General features: G+C 45.7%; 1 protein-coding gene across 5 annotated transcripts in view; it reads right to left on the bottom strand.

Moving 5' to 3' along the window:
* Window positions 1-25,936, bottom strand: part of TCAF1 (TRPM8 channel associated factor 1) — a 47,171-nt gene that overhangs the window by 8,012 nt on the left and 13,223 nt on the right. The window contains exons 2-9 of one of the 5 annotated variants that reach the window (XM_028489646.2): window positions 24,043-24,376; window positions 20,628-20,800; window positions 14,218-14,851; window positions 4,754-5,748; window positions 4,367-4,464; window positions 3,016-3,229; window positions 2,460-2,699; window positions 1,079-1,416 (exon numbers count right to left, since the gene is read on the bottom strand). In XM_028489646.2, coding sequence (XP_028345447.1) covers window positions 1,079-1,416; window positions 2,460-2,699; window positions 3,016-3,229; window positions 4,367-4,464; window positions 4,754-5,748; window positions 14,218-14,837 — 2,505 coding nt within the window. In that variant the 5' untranslated portion in view covers window positions 14,838-14,851; window positions 20,628-20,800; window positions 24,043-24,376. Of the gene's footprint in view, window positions 1-1,078; window positions 1,417-2,459; window positions 2,700-3,015; window positions 3,230-4,366; window positions 4,465-4,753; window positions 5,749-14,217; window positions 14,852-20,627; window positions 20,801-21,940; window positions 22,045-24,042; window positions 24,377-25,936 lie in introns of those variants that run through there. The other 4 variants (XM_028489645.2, XM_007118857.4, XM_007118858.4 and 1 more) reach the window with 4 other exon arrangements.

Genomic DNA, 25,936 nt, shown 5'->3' with positions numbered 1-25,936 from the left:
CTGCTGCGGCCTCTCCCGCTGCGGAGCACAGGCTCCGGATGCGCAGGCTCAGCGGCCATGGCTCACGGGCCCAGCCGCTCCGCGGCACGTGGGATCCTCCCGGACCGGGGCGCGAACCCAGTTCCCCTACATCGGCAGGCGGACGCGCAACCACTGCGCCACCAGGGAAGCCCGGCACGTGGATTCTTAACCACTGCGCCACCAGGGAAGCAGTTCCAACCTCAACTTGATTTCACAGAGGAGGAACTTCTGTCCCGATGACAAGGTTAAAACAGTCTCCTAGCAGTGTCACCGTCATTCTTGTGGTGGAGGGGATCTGCAGTGAGAACTCCAGCAGGTGGAAGGGCCAGAATAGAGTGTGGCTGGCCTGAGACTGAGTTCCGGAATCCAAGGTGATGAAACTCTCCACAGTGAGCTGGAAACTGATCCAGGGACCCGGGGGCTGGAACTGGGGTGTTGTGTGGTAACTAAAAGGCAAAGGCCACCCCCATGTCCAGTCCAGTGAGGAAACCTGGCTTGCTTATAAGGTGGAAACTGAGGCATAGCCAAGTCATAATGAGAAGACGGTTTACTCACCTAGGGAAAAAACAGCTCCTTTCCCACATATTGTGTGTGTGTGTGTGTGTGTGCGCGTGTGTGTGCGCGCGCGCGTGTGCGTGTGTGTGTGTGCGCGTGCACGCAAGTTGGGGTGTGTTCGGCTTTAGGGAGCTATTTAAACAGCGCAGTTTGGCTTCAGTCTCAGGTATGTCTAGGTTTAAAGCCAGTGACAGCAACTATATTTGTAGTATCACATTTGCCTCTACCAATTTTTAACCTTTCTCAGTGCTTTCTGTCTACTCTCAAAAATCTCTTCAGAGCCCTGGGGTGAAGGGTGGGGCTGAGGCAATTAAGTCCGCCTCAGGGCCAGGTGATGCCCTGAGAAGCACCCTCAACTAGCACCTTCACACCGGGCTGCTGCCAAGACCTCCCCCGGCTGGTGTGGGAGGCGGGCCAGTGGGAGGTCCCCCGGGCACCACGCTACCCTCCGCTCAGGGTCCCCACCGCGGGGCCCCCACCACCCCCTGCACCGGCCCAGCACCTGTAAGTACGTTTCCAGGGCCGTCCACGCGTTCCAGTTTTTCACGTTGGGACCCTTGCCCAGGTAGATTCTGACTCTCTTCTCCCGAACTGGGGGCCACAGAGCAATATTGGCTCGTCCTCGAGGGATGCCGAGCACCGTCTCGTGCACGTAGACACACCACAGGTTGCAGGTGGCCTCGGTGGTGTGGGGGGGGAACTCCCACTCCTGCCGCTGCTGGTTGCGGCCCAGCTCGTGCACAGGGCCCCACAGCCCCTTGGTTCGGATGAGTTTCTCACTGATGAGCTCCTGCACCGACTCCAGGTGACACATGATGGGGTAGCCTGCGTGCATCCAGCCTGGGAAATGCAGGAGGGGGAGAAGAGGGTTAGAGCGCTCCCCACCCATCCAACAAAATTATTCTATTGTACCTCCCCAAAACACCCGGTCCCCGCCGACCCCATGACTTCCGGAACCCTGTAATGCTCAGAAAGGCAAAACCCAGGCCCTCCGGGGCCTTCCTCCTTATCCTCTCGTTCTGCAATAATGCTTTCATCGTCGCTCTGACTGGCTCTGGGAGCCGAGGCAGGTTACAGATCGCCGTTCACGTTACTATTCCATTTTTCTGTTTCTCTGAGAGTGCTCTGTCCGTGTGAACCCATCTTTATGCTCTTCTCTCAAAATTAAGAACTTGTGGTTCTCAGTATTTAGACATGGAATTGCCCACGTCGACACTACCGTATAGTAATCGTCTAAATAAGCCAAGAAAACTAAGGTCCAGAGAGATTTCCTTGGTTCTTGAATTTCTCTACATCCTTCATTTTTCAGGCCTCTCGACCCACTGGCAAAGATCTCTTTATTCAGTGCTTTCTCCCAACACCTGTGACCTAGGACGAGGCCCTCGGTCGGTTTTATCCACTCCTTGAAGTCCCCTGATGGAAGTCTGTGAAAACCCAGCATGTATTTTCTGCACCATTCCCACTATTTGATAACATCTCTTGACTAAAACTGTTACGTATTTTAACATACTGTGTACATATAGTTCTACGGTCTGCTTTTTATGTGTCACATAACCTCGTCATATTTCCTTATGCCATCAAAATATCACTTTAAATGTCTTCCTTAATGTGCACTGAAGTTATACACAATACGTTACTGAACCATTCCATAACTGCTGGGCACTTAGGTAGTTTCCAGTGTTTTGTTGGGGGACACAGCGAGTCTTTTTTTTTTTTTTTTTTTGGACGCATTTTTTCCCTTTCCATTTAAATAGCAAGGATTACATTTTATATGTCTTGCCATAAGAACATTTCTCCCCTGCTGGCTGCCCACGGCAGGGCTGTTGCAAGAAGGAAGGCCCTGGGGGGGGCAGCACGCACAGAGGTTCGCCCCAGGCACCCACCGACTGAGATCTGCACGTCGGCAACGATCCTCTGAGGCAGACGCAGGGGGAAAGGCTCAGCCCCCAGCCGGGCCACGGCCTGCATCACCTCGTCCCAGAGGCGTAGCAGCGGCTCAGGGTTCTCCAGAGTGCGAAGGTTTGCGGTTGGCACCGTCAAGATGATGTTGTCTGTAGCCAGCTCTCCCCAGGGACCTGGATTCTCCTGGATACGCCTCTTCCATTCCTCCTGGGACGTCTCCCCTGGAAGACAGGCCACAGCGCTTGAAACTTGTTTCCCCAAATCCCTGACATTAACACGTTCAACTTGAACCCCAGCAGGAGAACACCAATGCCATGAACAACCACATACCTGCTCTATCCTTCTTCTCCAAAGGTCCCATGGATGTGATACGGTTTGGTCTTTATCCCCTTAGCCTCAAAGCTGACTATAAGGAAGCTTACCTCCCTTCCCTCCACCAATCCGAATCTCCCTCTTTCTATACCAGGCAGCCCCAGATGACCTCCTCACACCCAGCTCCCCCTGTCCCTCGGGTTTTGCTCCAGAGCGTCCACTCACCTAGCCTGTAGTAGGGAGCATGCACAGCTCCCTTAACCGTGACGGGCACAGAGCCCAGCTTGCTGCTCTGAGGCACAATGATGTACAGGAGGCCCCCCCAGAGGCAGGTGATCGACTTTGTGGGCTTGTCCAGGCAGCAGCGGTTAATCACAAGGGGACCTCGGAACAGCTTGCTGGCCCTGGTCAGGTCATCGGTGTGGCAGCCAATCTGTACCTGGAGCAGAGAGATCCCCCACGTAGTGACCCTGGGGCATGCACGAGCCGAAGGGGCGAGCGCCCAGGACGTGGGGACAGGAAGGGTCACGGGGCCATGACCCTAGGCAAGTCCAGGCATCCCCCCATTTATAAGCCCTGTGCGCTAAACCTATGAAATTGTATCATCCCTCAAGGTCGTATGGACCAGATCGTGTAAATTCACTCTCAGGGCGGGTCAAACAGCTCCACAAAGGGTCACGCTGAGACGCTGATGTAGGGGCACCAGGTGTGACCCAGATGCTAATTCTGAGGTGGGTGACTCCCACAGAGAGTCCCTTGGTGTCTCTATAACAGCCAGAATCCTAGGCTGCCTATTCCCCCGTGGTGATTCTGGCTTTGGGAAGGGACAGAGGGGATCCTGCCTTTTGACCTGAGAGAAGGCCCCATGGGAGAAAACGTGACCGGCTGATGTAGTGGAAGATTGATTCAGTTCCACCTGTTCTCCCAGGCCCCTATTCCTGCACCAGTGGAGTCACCCCTATCCTCAGGGGCATCCTGGGACTGTTCTCCCGGGTTTATGCTAAATAAGTTCCAGGACAGATACAGGCACAAAACAGACCCTAACCATCACGATGACCCACAAAGGGGATAGAGCAGGACGGCAGCTTAATGTTGTGAATACGGTGTGTGTATGTGAAAGTGACAGAGCTGACGTGGACTGGGCAAGCTAGGAACAGTGTATGGTGTCACAGGGAAGAAGCTGGAGTCAGAAGGAACTCATGCTTTGATGTGAAATGTGCACGGGATGGAACGTGGACTAAGATTGATTGGACTGTGTGCTAGGGCACCAGCCATCTGGTACCTTTCTTATTCCCCACCCTGTGACATAAGTTAAAAGCACAAAACTTGAGCCAGAAGTCGGTTAGATTTGAGTCCTGGGCGCTGAAATGTATCAAATCCATACATTTAAATCAATCACTTAGCTGTTCTGCACCTTAGTTGCTTCATCCTGTGCAACTAAGGGGGTAGAAGTACATGCCCTGTATTGCCAGTTGGTTTTGCAGGAAGGTCAGGTAAGATGCCCACTACGAAAGCAAGAGCATCTGGCTTCCGTATTTGGGTTCCACGTTATGTGGTGAGATGGGGCGTGCCTCACCTTCAGGTCAGCAGAGGCAGCAGCTTCAGGCAGCGAGACCTCTATAATTTGCCTCCCGGGTATGTAGAGCCCGGTGCTCATCCAGCAATACCTGGTGCCTGCCAAAAGCAAAGGAAGAGTAGACATTACCCTTCCTCCATGATTCCATCGCCACCCAGCTTCCAGAGTCCCTTCACGAGCTCTGTACATCTTCCTGCCTCCATGCTGCCCTGGCTCTACTCTTCCAAACATCACCTAAAACCTCAACCCCCATCTCCTTGAGAGTGCACGGCAGAGGATGGAGATGGCCCCCTGGGGGTGATCAGATCTGGCACTGAGCTGCTGAAGTCATCACGACCCATTGCCCCCCAGTTCCCACCCGCCAGGCTCCCACCCCTCATTCCTTACCTGGATTGTTGCAGTTGACCTCAACAGTGATAGGAGATTCCGAGGGGCGCAGGTAGGGGCTGCTGTACATATCTTCAATTTCTGGGACTAACAGAGAGAGGTCACTTCCAGAGTGGGCCAGCCCAGTGGCCAGGGAGAGCATAGCACCCCTGCAGCAGTCGTTGATGACAGGGTTCTCTCGGGTCGCTACTGGGAGCCGATAGCGACTTAGCAGCTTCCTTAGGAGCCGATGCACCGACATGTAGGCAGGGATCTCTTCTGCGGGGATCTGCAGGAAAGCTGCGCCATCCGGTCCGAGCTTTGCCAACCAGCCCTTTTCCACGTTCCCTCTCTTCCTGCCCATTATAACCTGGAACTCGGCCAGGGTGGAACGGAAATGATAGGTCCTTATCCCTGCCTTAGGAGTACGAAAGGGCCCGGGGTTGAGGCTTTGGCTGGTGATGCTAATGCCAAAGGGGTTGAGGAGGAGGTTTCCTGGGAACCGAGCCAAAGGGGACACTCCTGGGTTCTTGAAGGCCCACCACCAGGCTTGGGCTCCAACAAACAGGCCCCCGCCCTCTGCTACAAACTCCTGCAGCTCCTTGACTCCCACATCACTCACGGGCTCAAAGCAATAGACACTGGCATCGCTGGTCAGGTTGGGCTCAATGCTGCTGTCTATGCCCCCCACTGCAAGCAGCCCGCTCAGAGTCCTCAGTTCTGTCTGCACCACGATCTTGCCTCTGCGGCCCGCGTCCAGCCAGCGGACAGCATTGAGCAGAAAGGGGCCCAGTTTCCCAACGGTGAAAAGGACCTTGTGGCCAGTCACGACCACCCGGCCCCGGCCGTAGCGGGCAGCCGCTATGACACAGCCATGGTAGGAATCTAGCCCCAGGGGAAAGGCTAAAGCCCCGTGCACTAGCAGCTGGGACGGGAAGCAGTCCGAGTTGCTGATGTCCAGCTCAGAAATCCCGTGCAGGAGTTCATCTCTGTCCTCCGAGAGATCGTCTTCACAACTGCAAAAGACACACGTGTTCTCTATTACAAAGCGCTCAGAGCAGCACCAGCATATAGCAAGTGTCAGACTTCCTAATACCGTTTTTAGCTCTTACAGGGGAACTGGGAGAACAAAGTGGGCAGACCTGGCCTCACTGGGTATGGAGACTTGTTTGAGGGAAGACAGAGGCACTCAGCATTAATTCTGCTCTGCTCATTCTCTGTGTACAAACCCTCCAAAGGGAATCTCGAAAGAAGTCCTCCTGGGTGTACCCAATATTGTATCTTAAATATTCTGGATTTAAGTGTTTGTTTCAGCCTTTTAAGCACTATACAAAGAACTGAATGGAAAACCATGGTTTCATTCTTACAAGGAGGCTTGTTTATAATTTCATGCAGCTAATTTTATACAAATAAAGTCAACAGAGAGCTGAGTTACTTAGTGGTGCTAGTGAAGAATCACTATTATCTCAAAAGGTGGGGCAGGGAGCTGACCGGCCTCAACTCTAGTGGGACCCTCCTGTTACGTGAACCCAAGAGGACTGACTGCCTACACCCAGAATCCCACACATTCATTGCCGGCCCAACAGGGGTGATACACATCCGTGCTATAAGGTATTTCTCATCACCAACCGTTCCTGTCTAAGGGTAACAAACTCCTATAAGACTTCAGGACACCTATAACCCCCAAAATGGGGGATGCAGCCCCAGGTAGTGGGATTATGAGGGGGGTAAGAGGTAGAGTGATCTCTAAGCTTGAGGTCCCAGAGCTGGTTAAGTCACTCTCGTTAGGTAAATCTCTGGCAACTGTATGGTCAGAGGCAGTTGTAAGGAAACACTGAAAAATGGGGGTCAGGTAGGTGGCATATTTACAATATTTGTGTTGTACTCTCTGTGGCTGGCAGAGCTGTAATTAACTGATGGGGAAACTATAGTCCTCTTAGCAGGTACAGACCTTTCCTGAAGATAAAGGTATCACCCTACAAGATGACTCTCCACTTCCTTGAAGCACTAGCCATTAAAATCATTCAACTAGCTGTTCTTGCTGATTCCAAATTTACCAAACAACCTTGTGATAATAATAGTACTTCCCAGGATCATCTGCCTAAAGAAAGAAGTCACTGGCCAGGACAACCAAAATCTTCTATTTTTTTGTGACATTTATATTTTTCTAGCAACATCTTAGTATATCTTTAATTTGCTGATTCTAAAGCAAAAAACATTCCGTTTTTAAATTTAAGTACTTTATGCATACAGAATTAAATAGAAATTGTTTTAGTTTTTTTTTTTGTAATAGATCTTTATTGAAGATGTGGCACATATATACAATGTAATATTACTCAGCCATGAAAAGAAACGAAACTGAGCTATTTGTAGTGAGGTGGATGGACCTAGAGTCTGTCATACAGACTGAAGTAAGTCAGAAAGAGAAAAACAAATACCGTATGCTAACGCATATATATGGAATCTAAAAAAAAAAGAAGGTTATGAAGAACCTAGGGGCAGGACAGGAATAATGACGCAGATGTAGAGAATGGACTTGAGGGCTTGGGGTGGGAGGGGGAAGCTGCGGTGAAGTGAGAGTAGCATCGACATATACACACCACTGAATGTAAAATAGCTGGCTGGTGGGAAGCAGCCGCATAGCACGGGGAGATTAGCTCGGTGCTTTGTGTTTTAGTTCTTATCACGAGTTCTGTTCATAAATTTCATGCAGTTAATTGTTTGACAAGTGTAGTCAGTGAAGAGGTGATTTACACTGGTATCAAGGTTTATACATTAGCCTGTTTTGACAAGATGAGCAATACTGAATGTGCAAAGTTGAGACCCAGACACTGCGTCACTAGCATGACCCTAGGTGCTCCCTGCTGAGCTGGGAGCATCGTCAGAGACCTGTCTGTTATTTCTGACAGCCACGGCTTATGTGCAGGGGGAGATAAATAATTGTTTCATAAAAAAACCTGAATTGGATTTTTACTTTTCTTTTCCCTCTCTGTTCTGAAATGAAACAAAAGTTATTAAAAAAAGACAATAAAATCATGATAGCACTAGATTCACTATATTTCAAGAAGGGTGCAATCAGCAAGCTGGGACAGGAGGAATTTATAGGAAATATAAATCAAATGAAATCAGATTGATCAGAAACCCAAGAGAACAGAAGAATCTGTAACTGCACATATGTGAAAGAGAAGACCAAGAAAACAAAAGAACAGGGATTAATCATCATTCGTGAAAACAGCTATCCTTCCTTGCCTTGTTCTCAAGCTCAGGGTATTTCACCATTAAGTATGTTCTTAGCTATAGGTTTTTCAGAGGACTCATCACACTGACGAAGTTCCTTTTTATTTCTAGTTGGCTGAAATTTTGTCATGATTTGACACTGAATTTTGTCAAAGGTTTTTTTTGTGTACATCTACTGAATATATATATGGTTTTTCTCATTTATTCTGTATTAACAGAATAATTAATTTGATATTTGAATGTTAAACCAGCCAAGCATTCCTAGAATAATCCTTAGTTGGTCATGATGTAGTATCCTTTTTATATATTGTAGTCGACTTACAATATTTTATTAAGAATTTTTGCATCTATGTTCATGAGGGACATTGTTCTGTAGTTTTCTTGTCTTGCAATGTCTTTTTCTGGTTTTAGCATCAGAGAAATAATGTTTTAATAAGTTACAAAACTTTCCTCCCCTCTTATTTTCTGGAAGAGTTCATGTAGAGTTAGCATCAAAAAAGATACAGACCAAACTGTAAGCAGTGATTACCTCTGGGAAGAATTAGTAAGAGGCAGAGGTGGAGGATGAAGATCTTTCACTTTTTAATTTGTATACTTCGGGACTATTTCTCGTTTTCCAAGTAAGCATATATTTTGAAATTGAAAAAAGGAAAATGTGCATAAAAAGGAAAAGAAAACTGAATTGTGACTTAACAATTTCTCTTCTAAAGTGGCATATCTTCCCACTGGAATTCACTCACTAAAAACTTCTAACTTATTTTGTGAGAACCAGTTAATACAATTCTACTATACATGGCTAGGACTGTAGTAAGAAGCTCAGAGTTAGGTAGGTGTGCTCACCCCATCCCACAGGGCCAGGACCCTGACCAACATCTGCAGTTAGCATTCTCTCTATCCTAGCAATGACCTCCAAAGACTTGTGGATCCTTGTTACTAATAAGCTTATTAATATCTGTTCAGGTATTTTTGTTTTCCAAACTACTTGGGGAGTCATATACATGTTGAATATCTTCAGGAATTTGGCAGTTTTCTTGTTTCATTTCGGCTCATTTGAAGTAGATAGTCAGTTTACAAAATCCTGAAATCTGCATAATCTGAAATTCAAAAGACTTTTCTATATAATATCCCTTGGCCATCTTTCAAAATGAAGTGGAGATGTCTATATACATATATATGTGTGTGTGTGTATGTGTATATATATATACATACATATATATATATATATACACATACACACACACACACATATGGCATCAATTTATATAACGTTTGCCAATTCAGGTTTCACAGGGGTGTTTTCAAGCCAAGGAATTTGGAGCATGTGGACATTTCAGAGCATGACCACTGTTCGACATGCTTTTCTCTGCATCTCTGATGACCTTGAACATACAGGGATTACTGAAGACTGAAAACCAGTCTCAGTGGAGTAATGGCTGAAATGGGGGCAAGGACCTTCTCCTCCAGCACTTCCCATTTAGAGGGAGAAAGAGAGTTGAAAGCACACGCTAAGGTCACGGCGTGCAGTTGCTGGCAGCGAGCCCAGGATTCCAGGTTCTCCCGAACCTTGATATCACAAGCCCTCTTCCTACAACAGTTACTTGGTCTTTGTGATTTCCTCCAGGCCTGGTTATTGGAGACGTTTCTGCTCTTCTAAGTCTCAGATCTTTGGAAATCATATTTTTGAAATAAGAAATAAAGCCTGAGACATAGCATATACCGAATAAATTGCTGGCTAAATGAATGGATGAATGAACACACACAGAACTAGAACTCTAACAGAAGCCTGAGATTTGTGTTAAAATGAGACAAGGGCCTCCTTATCCAAAAAACAGAGCAAACTATTGTGGTTGATTCTCCCCAAACCTCCCTCAGAACAGTTATCTAATGATATGTTTAATCAGCATCAAGTCCCTTTATTGGTAAAGCCAATTCAGTCTCGTCCCTGTTTTGTTAAATGTAGAAAGAGGGTAAAACATGGCAATCCATGATGATGCTGCTGCCTCAGTTTGGTGGATGAAGTAGGAAAAATGCCAGTTAAAATATCAATAGCTTATACAACTGGAGAAACGTACAGGACTTGGGGCAAAGCAGCATAATGATGGCTGCCAAGTAATTTTCAGTGTTTGGAAATGATATTCATGACCTCATACGCTTACATTACCACAGCCTGAAGGCTGATATCAAAATAATTAAAGTGTTTTAGGTACTTTGAACCTGTTTCTTAATTCATTTAATCCTCACAACCACCCTTAAAGGTAGCCATTATTAATCCTACTTTAGAGATGAGGCTTACTTATGGCTCAAGGTTTTAAAGCAAGCACCAGACAGAGCTTGGGAACTTATTAAATTTGGCCTCCACTAAAATCTGTGCTTTTCCCAGTAGATATGAAATCTCTTACTAGAATCCTGAGTCTTGAAATGAGGCTGTGTTTATGAAAATGGATCCAGTGTTTGTTCAAATGAAATACTTAATAGAAAGAAGGTGGGACTGGTTCTGCATTTAAAGTACAACAGCCACTGCCCTCAGATCTGGAGATACAGTGGAGACCTCTGAGGATAAGCGGATGGAAGATTAGAAATTGTTCAGGGAACAGAGTACAGGCGGTGTGGTCATACAGACAACATGGTGGCTAGTGCTCTAAGTGCAGATCATGGTGCTTTCCAGGCAGGAAGTGAGGGCAGTGACTATGAGACCTGTGTCCTGATATCTGCAGCTATTCTCACCAGGCTAAAAGTAGATCATCTGGTTTTATTACTAAGGGTTTTATTTTTCCATCATAAAAGTAGTAACTTCTGATAAAAATTTGATTCATCTTGATAAGACCTGTGGACAGTTTATTCTTAGAAGGTTCATCCCAATATCTTATTTAGAATTTAATTTAGTAAGAAATGCACAAGTAGCAAGGTTAAAGCTATCTTAATTCACACCCTCATGTTCAAATGTGGGTTTAAAAATAAATAACAAGATACTTGGGCAGAGTAACTAAACCCACAGGGACTTTCAATGTGGACCTGACAGCCTGTGATGGAAATAATCTTCCTTCTTGAATTCTAATAGAAGCATGTTGGTGTCTAGTATTGCTGAAAATGCACTGATGATATGTTATAGAGTATTACATAATTATAAGACTAAAGGAAGATCCAAATCTTCAACAGTAGGCAAATGATTAAATAAATGAGGTATATACACTGGCATTTGCATAAAATGAATCAAGTGTAATTTTAAAGATTACATAGAATGAAAAAGGTTTATGAGCAGAATTCACCATAGCATGTATACTAAGACGACAAGGGAGTAAAATTATGAATGAGTGGGGAAAATAATGTGCAAAGGTGAAAAGAGAGTTGTATTGTGGGTTTATGATTTAATAATTTTAAAATGAAAATAAAAAAATAAGAGATCCAGCAATGCTGAAAAAGTAATCTAAAAGAGTATCCGATGAAGAAGAATCATAATTCAAAAGTACAGCTGACCCTTGAACAACATAGGTTTGAACTGTGCAGGTCCACTTCTACACAGGTTTTTTTTTTTCAACACTAAATACCACAGTACTGCACGTTTCGCAGTTGGTTGAATCTGAGGATATGGAGCCGAAGATACAGGGGGCCGACTGTAAGTTATACGTAGATTTCCAGCTGTGTAGAGGGATGACCCAAACCCTCAAGTTGTTCAAGGCTCAACTGTATTGGCAACACTGCATGTGCGTGTGTGTGTGCATGTTTCAGAAATATTAGAAAGGAAAGTGAAAAAAAAGTGATTAAGAGAGTTAGAATTTTTAAAATATTTTCTGCTTATTAAATAAAAAAGCATTCGTGTGTCATAAAAATGTGGAAAAATTTTAATGTGATTTCTGAACTGCATGTGAAGCAAGGTAATGAAATATATGCCTTCTTAAAAAATCTGATAGGAAGTTTGAAAATTAAAGTTTATAACTGAAAATCATCTCTCAGTATCCCACAATCAAGAGATCTACCTATTACTGATATTTTGGGCTTTCTTCTTATGCAATATTTTCTACACATAGCTGTATTTTTTTTTAACAAAATTGGGAACACATTGAACCACAATTAGTATCCTATTTTATTTCACTTAATAGTATCCCCAAAGAGTTTTCCCTTGTCCTTAAATATTCTCGGAAACATAATATGTTTAATGGTTAGTTAATAATCCATTGTATAGTGTTCTATAATTTCTACTCTTCCCAATAACAAATAATGCTGAATTGCAATCCTTATACATGAATCTGATTATATCTCAGATTATTTATTTTTTAAAGTCCTATTTTAACAAATATATTTTCAAAGGTTAATTGAGATTTAATTGACATAAAGTAAAATTCACACAATTTAGGTTTATAATGAATGAATTTGGATAAATGTATAGTTTGGTAATGACCACAACAGGAGGTGGGAGAAAGATAGGCTGATGCTGCCCTTTCAGCACTGTTTTGATTTTTTGAACTCTGTGATTATATCACTTTGTAGAAGGAAGGAAATAAGGGATGAGCAAGGGAGAGGGAAGGAGGGTTGGACGGAACGCACATACTGGGTGCTTGAGAGCTAATATTAAGGAAACTGCGGGGTGAGGAGGAGAGGTTTTTCTTTTCTCTTTTTCCCTACTCATCTCAACCTACGCATAGGTATTTCTTAATGTAGATAAGTTAAGAAATGTATATATGTGACACACACACAGACACATATATTCTCTTGTACCTTTTCCTTCTCTTCACTTCCTCTCAGCCAGTTAACTTAGGAAATCATTGCTGCCATCTTCAATCCATCCACAAGTCAAAAAATGACCCTCATAACATATAAGCAATTCTATGATATACCTACCTGCACAAGCACAGAGTCAAGAGTTGCGACGCAGTCTTACCTAGTGAATAACCGATGCTAATAACCCATAATCTCCACAGGAGATTCTATGCACTTCCCTTATTAAGTCTGACTTTTTCCTCCTGTGTTAGCCTTCAAGTTGATTTCCCGCGTGCACGTATGCACACACACACACTCCCACAATTTAACCAAAAAGAAAAAAATTCAGATTCAGTGATGATGAGAGATGATATAGGCATAGCCAAAGAAAAAAGAGGTATGATTTTGATAGAGAAAAACACCTTTTAAGGCAACTAAAGGGGATTACGTTGTTAAGAAACAGAATCATGGCCAAGTTTTACCTTCCTGTTCCTTAGAATGAAGATCACTAGTAAGCTGAAGTTTGATCAGTCTGATCAATCACTGTGCCTCTGAACAACTCTTTCCTCATTGCACATATGAGAATGGAGCTGTGGGGTGTTCCAGGAGTCCCATGCCAAGGAGGGGCCACAGCTCATCCCCTGAGTCTCTGTACTAACCCTGGTGTACCCTCCTCACTCGGTTCTACCTCATTCTGCTCCCACTGGACAGAAATACCAATGCTCTTTGCTCCAAGGACGCTGAGAGTTTTCAAGCACAATATAGGGCGTGGCCTGGTGTGATTTTTCTACTTCTGGGACTACTCCAGCTTCTCATCTCTCTCTTCATCCATCCAATCATCCATCCAACACATGTTTACTGAGCACCTACTAACCTGCTCCATGTTCAACACCATATGAGGTGCTGGAGCACAATGTGAAGGGAACAGGCTGGGCAAGGCCCTCAAAGAACTTTCTGTGTAGCCTGTCTCGGCACCCATCAGCTGCCTCCTTCATCCTCCATCAGCAGGTCTTTTGCTTCCAGAGATAAAAATCATCTCTGACTCCTAGATTTAAGATCTAGCACACAGAACTTGTGCCATCTTTCTGGTATCTCAACTTCTAAATCCTCTAGTTTTTACTTCCATCCTAACCCTATCTGGCTGGACATTTCAAAACCTTTCGCACAGCTCTCTAGACTTTGTCTTACTGGACCCCTCATGTCCGTCTTCCTTTTCCTTACATTTCAGTTGCAAGCAACCTTCACCTGTCACCTTCCTGGATTAGTCAAGTGAACCCTGGGATTCAGCGATATATTTTACTCAACAAGATGCTGGGGGACATAATGGTCACTAAGAGGTTTCTCCTCCCAGAGAGCTAAGTGATCTGGTCTCAGGAGGCAACAGGGATCCTGCCCCTCCTGCGCCTCAGGGTATTTTAATACTCTGGATGATTTATGGCGAATCCATGTTGAGTACCAAATTCTCTTCTGTTAGCCTGGGAGTAGCCTGAAGACAAGAACCACCTTCTGCTTTGTAACCTGGCACCAGCTCCCCACTGGGGTAATGCACTCACCTCACTAAGACTGGGATCTTGGGCATCTTCTTAGAGACTTTAAAGAAACTCGTGTCCCCTTTATTGTCGGTGAAGTACACGCCGGCCACGCTGGTCACAAGGTTCCCAGGGAACGTGAACAGAACCCTTTCATCGTCGCCCTGGTTGGCCCAATCCCAGGCTTGGCCTCCAATTAGCAAGCCCCCTCCACGTTTCATGAACTTGACCAACTTTTCAGTCATGGTTTCGTTGTAGGCATCAATACAGTAAACCCCCAGGGAGTCTTTCACTTCTGGCTCAACCTTTGCCTCTACACCAGAGCCCTCGAGGATTTTGGCCAGAGGTGCCAGGGATGGGTGTACACCAACAGGAGCCCCAGGGGAAGAGCAAAGCCAACCCACTGCATTGAGGAGAAAAGGAGTGAGCTGGGCCTCCACCAAGTAGTCCTCGTGGGACACCACCACCAGGCGGCCTCGGCCATAGGAAGAGGCAGCAATGAGGACCTGGCCCATGTCATTCACCATCACCGGGAAGGAGGCCTCTCCAGTTAGAAGCAGTTCACACGGGATGGCATCTTCGGGGACATCCCAGCTTGTCACTCCATTCATAAGGGCCTCAAAGGCAGCAGACGGAGTCGCCATGGCTGGTTCGGCTTCTGCAGAGAGGAGAGCAAAGACTCAGCCTGGTGAAGAACGGATAAACAAACAAACAAGCCAAGAGTTCACTCCTCCACTAGCTGGGGCAATTCTTCCCGTTAAGCAGATGAGACCGACACTGTGAACTGACTCAAGCACTCATCAGGGCCGTCAGTGTCTCCAATGCAGGAGAGCCTGTTGTGCCCTGTCAGCTAACGTTCTCATGGTCAAACTAAACAAGCTCGACATTTTGCATCACAGAAGGAAGCAAACAGAAGTGAAGAATTCGGGCAGAATTGTGTCTCCAAAGACATATATTTAAGTACTAATTCCCAGCACCTGTGAGTGTGATCTTATTTGGAAATAGGGTCTTTGCAGATGTAATCAAGTTAAGGTGTGGTCATACTGGATTTGAGTGGGCTCTAATCTAATGACTAGTGTCCTTATAAGAAGAGGATATTTGGACACAGACACAGGTACACAGGGGAGAGACACACAGGCTACGAGAACATGTGGGCAGAGATTGGGGTGGTGTCTCTATGAGCCAAGGAATGCCAAAGATTGCTGGCACAGAGGGTAGGAGAGAGGCATGGAGCAGATTCTCCTTCAGAACTTCCAGAAATAACCAAACCTGTCAACGCTTGGATTTCAAACTTCTAAGTCTCCAGAACTGTTAGAGCAGGGGTCCCCTACCCCTGGGCCACGGACCACCACCGGTCTGCAGCCTGTAAGGAACTGAGCCGCACAGCAGGAGGTGAGCGGCGGGTGAAGCTTCACCTGCCGCTCCCCATTGCTCCCCATCGCTTGCATTACCGCCTGAACTGTCCCCGCCGCCCGTCCGAGTTAACACTGTCTTCCACGAAACCGGTCCCTGGTGCCAAAAAGGCTGGGGACCGTTGTGTTAGAGAATACATTTCTGTTGTTGTAAGCTACCCAGTTTGTGGTACTTTGCTGCGGTAACCAGTGGAAACCAACGCAGTGGTGTAGCACGCTATCTCCCCACCCCCACTCCTCCCCATTCGGCTTCCACACTGATCGTATTAATCTCAGCTTGGGGCCAGAATTTCAGTCTGAAAAGTCTGGGTCCTCATAGAGGGTTCTTTGGTCACAGTCATAGGCTGGGTAAGAGGAAAGCAGAAGTCCTCTGGCTTGAGTCCAGGTCCCAGACAATCAGAGCAGAGGTAACAATTTATGAACTTACGGCAGATTCTTACTTGCTCCTGGACATGGCAGAGAAAGGTGTGTATGTCTGTGGATGCGTACTCACAAAAACCCTCTGCTTCTTCACCACGAGCTCCCCGCATAAGGTCTCTCTGCAGTCTGAACTCCTCTATATGCACTTCACTGAAGCACTTCCCTCAAGGACAGACGTGTTTAATAGTCAGGACATCCAGGCCTCACTGACCACTTGGTGGGTCTGGACAATGCTGCTCGCCTGGTCCTTGAGGCTATTACCACCTCTAACCTTATGGCCTGAGCCAACCTCATCATGTGTAACCTCTCAAACTGCTTCATTCCTATCCTTCCCTTCCCTCTTCTGAAAATGCAGATATTCTTTAGGTGTTTATCTCTGGCCCTTACTGCTTTTTTCCCTGTGAAAGAATATATATGCTCACTCACGGTACTACGGCAAAGCAATTAGGAGCTTAGGCTCTGGAGTTAGGCTGGACTTAGCTTCCTCGTTCATTAAGTAGGGATAATACTATCTACCACATAGGATTGTTCTGAAGATTAAAGGAATAGCATAGGTTAAGTGCCTTTCCATTATGTATTATATGTGGATCTATAGATATGTAGATATATATATGTGTTCAATTATTATATATATATCTTTGCTTAAAATTACTTGGTTAAGAATAAGCTATTTAAGTATGTGCAAAATAGGGAATTATTATAAAGCGAAAAGAAATGTAACCTAATGTTAGATTTTACCAACACTGGATTAAGCATTTATTGACTCTGATTTTACAGGTTTCATATTTTGGAGCCAGTACTAATACTGATGATTATATTTCGTTCTCAAGGCTTTCTGTGGGCCCTTGGCAGAGGCCTTCTCTGTGCCTTCCCCAGGCCACAGATGCAAAGGCCCTGGTCCTGACATAAGTAATAAACTCAAGACCCCTATTGAAAGCACACTCTGCCATTTGTAACTGTCTCTAAAACTAAAAAGTCTTAAATTTATTCTTTTCCCTCCAAGTTAGCTCCTCTTGGGTAAAAACATAAGCTCGAGGTCCCTAGTTGTTAAAGAGGGTAACCTCCACCCCAGAGAACTACTGAGAAGATACAATCAGCAAACAGTTGGTTAATAAGAATCTGTCACGTCCCTGGCTCCTCCTGGGGTCCACAAATAGCCAGGACAGCAAACGGCAAGGAGTCACAGCTGTGTCCCTTCTCTCTTCTGCCCCATATCTAGCTGGTCACGATGTCGTTCGTCCTTCATGGTTTCCAGTCACACTGCCATTAACCTAGTTTGGGTCCTCAGTGATTCACTCCTGGACTAAATGGACCCAGCTTCTAAGTCACCAGCATCTGTTCTCGCCTTTATTCTTCTACAGCCACTGATTGTATTATTTCCCAGAAAAGAACCCTCCAGAGCTTCGCCTTTGCCCACAGGGGAAAATCTGAGCTTCCTCTTGGGGTTTAAAGCCTCCAGGGCTGGCTGCTTCTTACTTTCCAGCATATCTCTTGCAGCTTCCAGGATACTCGGCCTTCCTGGACATGCCCTGCTTTCATTTTAGATTCTCTTTCCATTCTCTTTCTTCCTGTTCCCTCTCCCACATCTTTCAAGCCACTGAAATCCTACCTTTCTAAGAGAAGATATTCACAGAAAAGGAAACTTAATTAATCTATGAAAATATGCTCAATATCACTAATCAGGTAATTGAAATACAATGTACGTTACACATAAGATTGTCCAGAAAGAAGGGGGCAAGAAAGAAAGAGGAAGAGGAGGAGGAGGAAGAGGAGGAGAGGAAGGTAAAGATAATAATGTCCAATGTCCCAAAGGCTGTGGAAACACTAGCACAATCTGTTAGAAGGACTGAGAATCTGAAAGCAATCTGACAGTGGCAACTCAGTTTCAAAGGTGTGCCCATCTTAAGATCAGCAAGCCTACTAATAACCTTTCTTACAAAAATAAGAACAGCAGTATTAAAGATATATGCACAAGGATGGTCACTGCCAAACAAAACTACAAATGGAGATAGGTAAGTGAAAACCTAGACAGGGAGATAGATAGATGACAAACAATATTTCCTAGAACCATTTTTGACTCCCGTGGGTACAGGATCTCTAACCCGAAGTCACAGCTACCCAACTTCCATGTGTCCCCAGGATAGGCCATGGCACTGAACCTGAGACCCTGGGGCACAGCCCCCAGGCGGCCACCCATACACACTCTGTAAACAACTGCCATGCTGCCGCCAGCGTTGATACTCCAAACACACCTAGAGCAGGGAACCTGTAGTTCTGTCTCACTAGTTGTACTCTGAGCTAGTTCATGGGAGAAGAAATATCTGTAGAGAAGTGACAAAGGGATGGACAGGTGGCCTGGAGATTTGAAAAGTAGGGGACAAGGGAGAAGAGGGGTGCTTTTCCTGCTGAGTCTCCCACCTGGTTCCTGGGCTTGACGGGTGGCCTGAGGTGAGTGGGGTTTGGGGGGAACCACCTGAGCGCCCTTCTCTCTGCCGGTTTTCCTTGTTCCTGCACCGTGAGTGAGGCTGCCCTGTTAGCCTTAGTCTGATAGCAAGGCTCTGAAGGTGGCAAGACAAGCTTTGAGAAGGAGAATGCTTGAGAAAAGCCTGATAATCTGTATTACAGAATATATCACGAGGCTTTTATAAAGAACAGTGTTAAATCTATTTTTCTTCTACCTAGAAGAATATCTTAGATATATCCGAAGTGAAAATTTCAAATTGCTATAATATGTAGGACAAAAACCCACCTCTGTATGGATGAAGATACTAACAATAGTAGTACTAGTAATTTTAGTAGTAGTGACGACAATATAGTGCTTACCAGGTTGCAGGCATCACTGTAAGTGCTTTACATACATTATTTAATCCTGACAATAAACCTACGAGGTATGTACTATCACTATCCCAATTTAAAAAATGCGCAAGACCAAAAAACAAACAAAACAAAAAACCTGATGGCCAGAGAACTTGTTACTTGCTTAAGTCACATAGGTGCTAAGTCGATCCTTCATTCAAACCCAGGGAATCTAGCACTGGAGTCCACGTTCTTAAGTACCAGAAATACATAAGCCTGTTACTAGGATTTTATATAAACAGTAAACTATGGAGGCCACATTTCAACGAGCTAACACTGACTGCATAGGAAAGGAAGAGGTGAACAGTATTCTTTATGTAAGTCTGCACAACAATCCTTTGAATTGTTGCATGTATTGCTATTACAATTAAAAATAGCACAGATAATATAAATTCAATCAAGTAAACACATTAAATGATTGAATATATAAATGACTGGATTCATCAACTGATCCTATCTCATTCATTCTAAAATGTCTTCATCTCCCAAGTTGTGCATTTGTCCACCAATAAATGTGAACTCCTCCTCTGTGGAGGTTCCCTGAACTTTGTAGCTGGTTCTGTCCCTACTTTAACCAGCTATCAATGACTCCCACACTCGATTTTTCAACCAAATGCTTCTTCTTTGTGCCCGAATCCGTTTGCCCTCCTAGCTTGGTGAGCGCAGATGGACATAGCCTGGGGTAATCTCTTATTTCTCCCCTTAAGTTCTTCATCCTCGGTTCTCCTTCTGTGGATCCTGCTTTCTCTCCCCAGGCCCACTAACTAATGGAACCCAAGGCACTTCGGGAGTAGAAGGCACCGCAGGCACGACCTGTAACTCAGGGAGAGAGCTTTACAGATCCCTTACCCCTTCCACAAAGAGGCCCCATGGCACCTAAACGGGGTCTCCCTTTAAGAGACGCATCTAGAAGGGAAGAAGGGTAGTGGGCCTGCCTTGGATATTGCACCACATCCTGCACTGCAGCTTGATTTGAAATCCCCAAAGTAGAGTAAGTATCTGAGGTCAGGGGACGTGTTTTATATATCTGGATTCCCCACAAGAATGAAGAGGTGCTCCACGGATGGACGACTGAATCGTGGATGTGGATGTAAGGGCAAACCTGGGATCAATTCTTCAGCATATAGCTACTCGGGCCTTGAAAAATGATCCATATCACAGACACCCAATCCTATAGGTCTTCTCGTCTTCATGCCTTTTTTTCCACGAATGCTTTATTTTTCCTTATATGTCCGGTATCTTTTCCAGTGTCCACCATCTTCTGTTAATAGTAGCCAGAATTGGGGTGGGTTCATACCAGCCCAATCTTATTTATTTTTCACTTAAAATGGTTTAATTCATACATATAAAAGAACATGTAATGCACGTGGAAGAAACTAGATGGTAAAATAATAATAAAACGATTTAAAAATTAAACAAACTTCCATACACCAATCACCCAGATTAAAAAACAGACCGTTACTAACATCTTTGAAGGCCCTCCTGTGGTCCTCCAGAATCAATTCCTACCCCCATCCCCATAAAAATAGGCATGATTCAGAACTTTGCTTTTTCTATTCCTTTAGTTTAATCTTAATGCGCTCCCTTCTTAATTCCTAAGTTCCCCCGGGCTCTCTTTCTCTCACTCATATTTGCTCACTTCTCTCACTAGGTAAATCCCAGGAAAATAGCATAATGGAGGAGTATGAGCCCATGAGTGAGACCTGAGTTAAAAAAAAAAAAAAAAATCCAGGTGTTGCCTCTTACTAGCTGTTGATCATCCGGCTTCAGAGGGTGTCCTATCAAATGGACAATGTGGGAGAGGGCCGGCCTTGACTCCAAGGGGCTGTCAGGACTAGGTTCTGGTGTGGGCTCTTCTCCCTCCTTTCCTCTCCAGGCCCTCACGAGGCCAGACTCTCCTCCCCAGGCCCAGAGCCAGCCTGCAAAGAGCATGTCGGTGACGTCAGAGGAGTGGAGAGGGGGCTGAGGTGGGGGGAAGCAGCAGGGGGAGGGGTGAGAGGAGGGAAGACAGCGGAAAAGCTCGCGTGCGTTGGCAGGGAATTCTCCAGGCCCGCTGGCACGGAGGTCTGGGTGGGCTGGAGGTTCTCCAGGCCCGCTGGCACGGAGGTCTGGGTGGGCTGGAGGTCCACAGACCATCGGCCCCTCTTAGACACACACACACACACACACACACACACACACACACACACACATCGGCCCCTCCATCGGCCCCTCTTAGACACACACACACACACACACACACACACGGCTGGAGGTCCACAGACCATCGGCCCCCTCTTAGACACACACACACACACACACACACACACACACACACACACCGGCCCCTCTTAGACACACACACACACACACACACACACGGCTGGAGGTCCACAGACCATCGGCCCCCTCTTAGACAGACAGACACACACACACACACACACACCGGCCCCTCCATCGGCCCCTCTTAGACACACACACACACACACACACACACACGGCTGGAGGTCCACAGACCATCGGCCCCCTCTTAGACACACACACACACACACACACAAACACACACACACGTCTCCGTGGGGGCAATGCAAGTGGGCGAGGGATCTCAGTCCCAGAGAGTGTTTGCAAAGATCAAAGGGCAGTAGGGCAGAAGTGATGCTCCATCACCAGCTCCCTGTGTGACCCTGAGCAAGCCCTGCCACCTCCCTGGGCTACGGCACGGCAGTCTCCCCGATAAAGCTGCGAGTTAGATGCTTTTTCTCTAGGCCATGTTTGTGCGTAACTCGACAACACAAAGCAATTAAACATCAGATGTTAGAGCCCCGAGAGGGGGAGCAATGCGGCAGGAGGGATGCAGAGCCGGAAAACACAGAACAATCTCTCAGGAAGGCGGACACAACAGCGAGGGAGTGTGCCCCTATCTGGGACCGGCAACCCTGCCGCTCAACGGGGCCCGCAGGTCGGCCAGCGCCCGCCTCGCGCCCCCTCGGCCTCCGGCACCGCCCTCTCCCTACCCGAGCAAAGTCCACGGCCACCCGCCCCGGGTCCAGCCTGCGGGGCATTCGGAGAGGGCCACTCACCAGGTCGCCCTGCAACCTCCAAGGCAGCAGCTGGAAGAAGGAGGGCTGGGGACAAGGGAGACGCAAGGTTCTGCGGGGAAGGGGCGTCCCTGCAAGCGGCGCAGGGCGAGCGAGCTGGGCGGAGACGGAGCGGGGGTGGGGGTGGGGTTCCGGACTAGTCTCCTCCTCCCCGCTTCCTCCTGGGCGGGACCGCGACCCCGAGGGGCGGCGCTGGGCAGGGGACAGCACTTCTTTGTGTCGCCGGCCCTGTCGGCTCGGCATTGCGGTGGCCCCCATTCTGGCAGTGGGGACGGCCGTCTAATTAAAGACAAAACTTCTCTGACTAGTCATTAGTAAAGGAAATGGCTGAACAAACCACAGGACACAGTCTACAGAGTATTATTCAGTTCTCACGAAGAGGTTAGATCTCCATTTCGTTGGAGGAATGTACTTGACATATTGCCTAGGGGAAAATTAAAATTGTAGAAATTGTTGAATATGCTTTCATTTTTATAATAAAAAGAATCCCTCCATATATTTGTATTATGGTGGGTGAAAGGATAGCTACATCTCTACTCTACCTGCTAATATTGTTTAATTTGAGGAAGAGCGCAGGGCAACTTTTATATAGCGCTGCATCATTTGCACTGTTATTTGTGTTGTTTTGTAAATTAAAAATAAGAATATATTATATTTCAAGCAAACAATAGGTAGCTAAAATTTATTCTTCTGTGTACTTTTCAAATCCTCTTTCTTTCCTAAAGTCCTTTCTGATGACCAGTTGACAGTTGCTCCTCCCTTCTCTGAACTGCAAGTTCCTACTTTGTGTGGTGACTTCACCTAGCTCAGGTGCTACGGTAGTATAATGCAGGATAATGGTTAGGAACTCAGACTGTCACCAGATAACCTGGATTCAGATCTTAGTGCTATACTTTATGGGCTGAGTGACTTTGCACAAGTTACTTAATTCCTCTGTGCCTCGGCTTAAGCCTGGTGAGTGAATACAAAGTTCTTAGATCAATGTCTGGCATATACAGTAAGACTGTATGACTGCTTGTTAAATAAAATAAATATTCCAGTCATCCTAAAATTTAATAAATATGTTTCAAGAAAATGCATACTTTTTCATCTTGACTAGGATTTGGGTCCAAATCCAAGGCCTATTTCCTTTCTCCATCTCCCTTCAATCCTCTTTCCCCAAATTGAATCATATGAACAATATTCAATAGGAGCATGTGGGCAGGTGAGCTCACTGGCAGGGTTTACACAGATGAAATGCCAGGAACAGAAATCAAGAGGACCTGAGTTCAGGATCCTGCTCAGTGAAGGAGTGATGGCGAGGATGTCTTTTATCTTCTCCAGGGGTCAGGGTCCTCTTCTAAACAAAGAGGGCTGGTGACTTGCTTGCTAAGACCCTTTTGGGTCTGAAATGCCAAGACTAGTAGCACCAAGGTAAAACCTGAAACATTGTTTCATGAAAAATTTAAAATTCAAAACAAAAATGCATATACTGCATACATAAAAATAAATAATACGACAAAAATATACATGGGAGGGATACAACCTAACTTACCTCTCAGGATGGTGGCATGAGACTTGGTGGGGAAAAGGTTTTAAATGTCAGATTTTGTTTCTTAAAAAGGAGAGACACACACAGAGGGAGAGAGGGGGAGTGACGCTGAGAAAGAGGGAGCTGAAGGAAAGGTGATAAAATGTCAACATCTGATATATCTGTTATATTATTTTCTGTACTTATCTGTAGCTTTGAAAGATTTTATTATGAAAAATGTTTAGAAAGGGCAAGAATGCATTAGACTTTTGATGGTTACCTTCCTGGAGGAGAAGGAATACAGAACTAAAGAAATAAAAGCCAGAGTGGTAGAAAAAAAAGCAGAGCCAGAAAAAGACATGGAGAAACCGCAGGGAATCCTCTTTGAACGACATCTGCCTCCTTAGGCCCAATTGGTCTCAGACCAAAAACCCGACCACTTTCTCAGTCCCGCTGGGCCCACTCCCCTGGGACCCTGGCCGCGTCCCTCCCTCTCCCAGCCCGGCCGCAGGGAACTCGGTTGGTGCTCCGTGGCCTGCTCTGGTCCCAGAAACCATCTTTGTACAAGACTCACCCGTAGTCCAGCAATATCCACACCCGGTACTTCAAAGGGGGAAGGGACTCCTCTGCAGAGGCGTGACAAGGAGAAGGGGCACACAGCCCGGGATTTGAAAATTGGTGGAGGTGGTGGTGGACGCTGCGGGTAGAGGTGAGCGGCGGCGGGGGTGGGGGAGGGAGAAGGCGGCCGTCCCGGGAGCTGATTGGCTGACGCAGCGGTGGGGGCGGAGCCTGGCCGGCAGCCCCCAAACCGCAGAGGCCCCGCTTTGTGTCAGTTTCTGTGCGCAGATGTGTCAGTTTTTCCCCCAGCAAATCCAGGACGGAGAGCCGCAGCCCCCGCCTCGGCAGTGCTAAAGGGCAGTTTGCGGAAAAAGAAATCCGTGAGACTATTTATCAGCAAACGAGTTGGTGGATAGTGATAGTTCTTTATATAAAATAATACAACTATTTCCAAAGATGTGTTAAATCTATATATATTTGCCAGGAGTTTGGCTATATTTATATTTTTAATAAACATTTAACGTGGTAGTAAAACGGAGATTTCGCATTTTTGTACAAATAAATTAAAAAAAATTTTATATGCTTATATAAACACAAATTTTATGGAAGACACACATCAGACTATAAGAATCGGACAGTAAAGAGAAGATTACTTGTATTTTTTCTTCATACACCTCATTAACGTTTCAACGGTAATGTATATTATTTTGTGATAAAAATAGATAAATTTAATCAACTAAGATAAAATATCCTTGCTCAAGCAGCCGGTAGTGACCCTTCTATAAATATGATTTCTCCCTGTGTATGAGTTTCTTGAATTTCGTTCCTAGTCCTGACTCAGTTTAATCAAGAAAGAGTGGGATGCATCACTTGACTTTAGAGCCAGGATCTGGCTTTATGCCTGACCACGTATTGTCTTGAATCAGGTGTCTGCTCATCTAGCTTGGTGAGCCCAACATTAGAAACCAGGGTGAAAACCACAGCCCCTTTTTATGGCTGGCCCCAAAGGCCTACAAGATCTGTGGGACCTCTGTACACTGTCCTGTTTCCGCACCCCTCACCCATCACCACCCTGGTCCCTATACACTGGGTATCTAATGAGATGTCCCCAGACCATACTATCCTCAGGAAGAGACAATTTTAAAGCTTTCTCCCCTAGCACAAAACAGTGCCCAGGCTGGACCTTCCACAGGAATGTGGATTCAAGGTAAAGTGGATAGAGTACCACACCTTGTACTACTTCAGGGTTTCATTACAACTCCCCACACCTAGAGTAAGCACAAGCCAAGAACTCTTTCATTCTTCTCCAGATTCTCCACTTCATGTGGCCGTAAACAAGTGCTCCATGATGTCCAACTAATGGTTGAATGGACAAGACAGATGATTGTGGGGTGAGGAAAGCAATCCTAGGATCACTCCTCTATGAAACAAATAGGACCGTGACATAGAAAACTGACCAAATTACAGATTTTCTGTATTGTAAGTCTTCTCCTCATCTTTGTGCTCTTTTAATTTTCTCCCTTAAGCCTTTTGTTTTCTATGTCTCCCCAAATTTCAACTGGTTCTATCCTCTCTTTCTCTGTTTCAGACTCTACCTTACTAGCTCAATTATAAATCCTGCATCCTTTCTTATTTCTACTTCCCCTAGAGGTTCTGTTTTACTTTCCAGTTTCTGCCCTGAGTAATAGAGACTGCCATGAAATCCTGAAAGCACTGAAATAACTTTTGAGATACTAAGTTCTGTAGATACTCAGCAACATAGGAATGAATGAAGTTATTAACAGTCCATACTACAAAATGTTATGCAGTTTTTAAAAAGATGAGCTCAAGTCAAACCTTGAGGAATGCTCTCAACATATATTTTCAGTGAAAAATTAATGATCCTACTTTTGTATGTTTCTGTTTATCTA

The sequence above is a fragment of the Physeter macrocephalus genome, chromosome 5, assembly GCF_002837175.3.
Source record: "Physeter macrocephalus isolate SW-GA chromosome 5, ASM283717v5, whole genome shotgun sequence".
Classification (NCBI taxonomy): domain Eukaryota; kingdom Metazoa; phylum Chordata; class Mammalia; order Artiodactyla; family Physeteridae; genus Physeter; species Physeter macrocephalus.
Note: the sequence above shows the minus strand (reverse complement) of the source record. Positions and strands in the feature narration are given on the sequence as shown.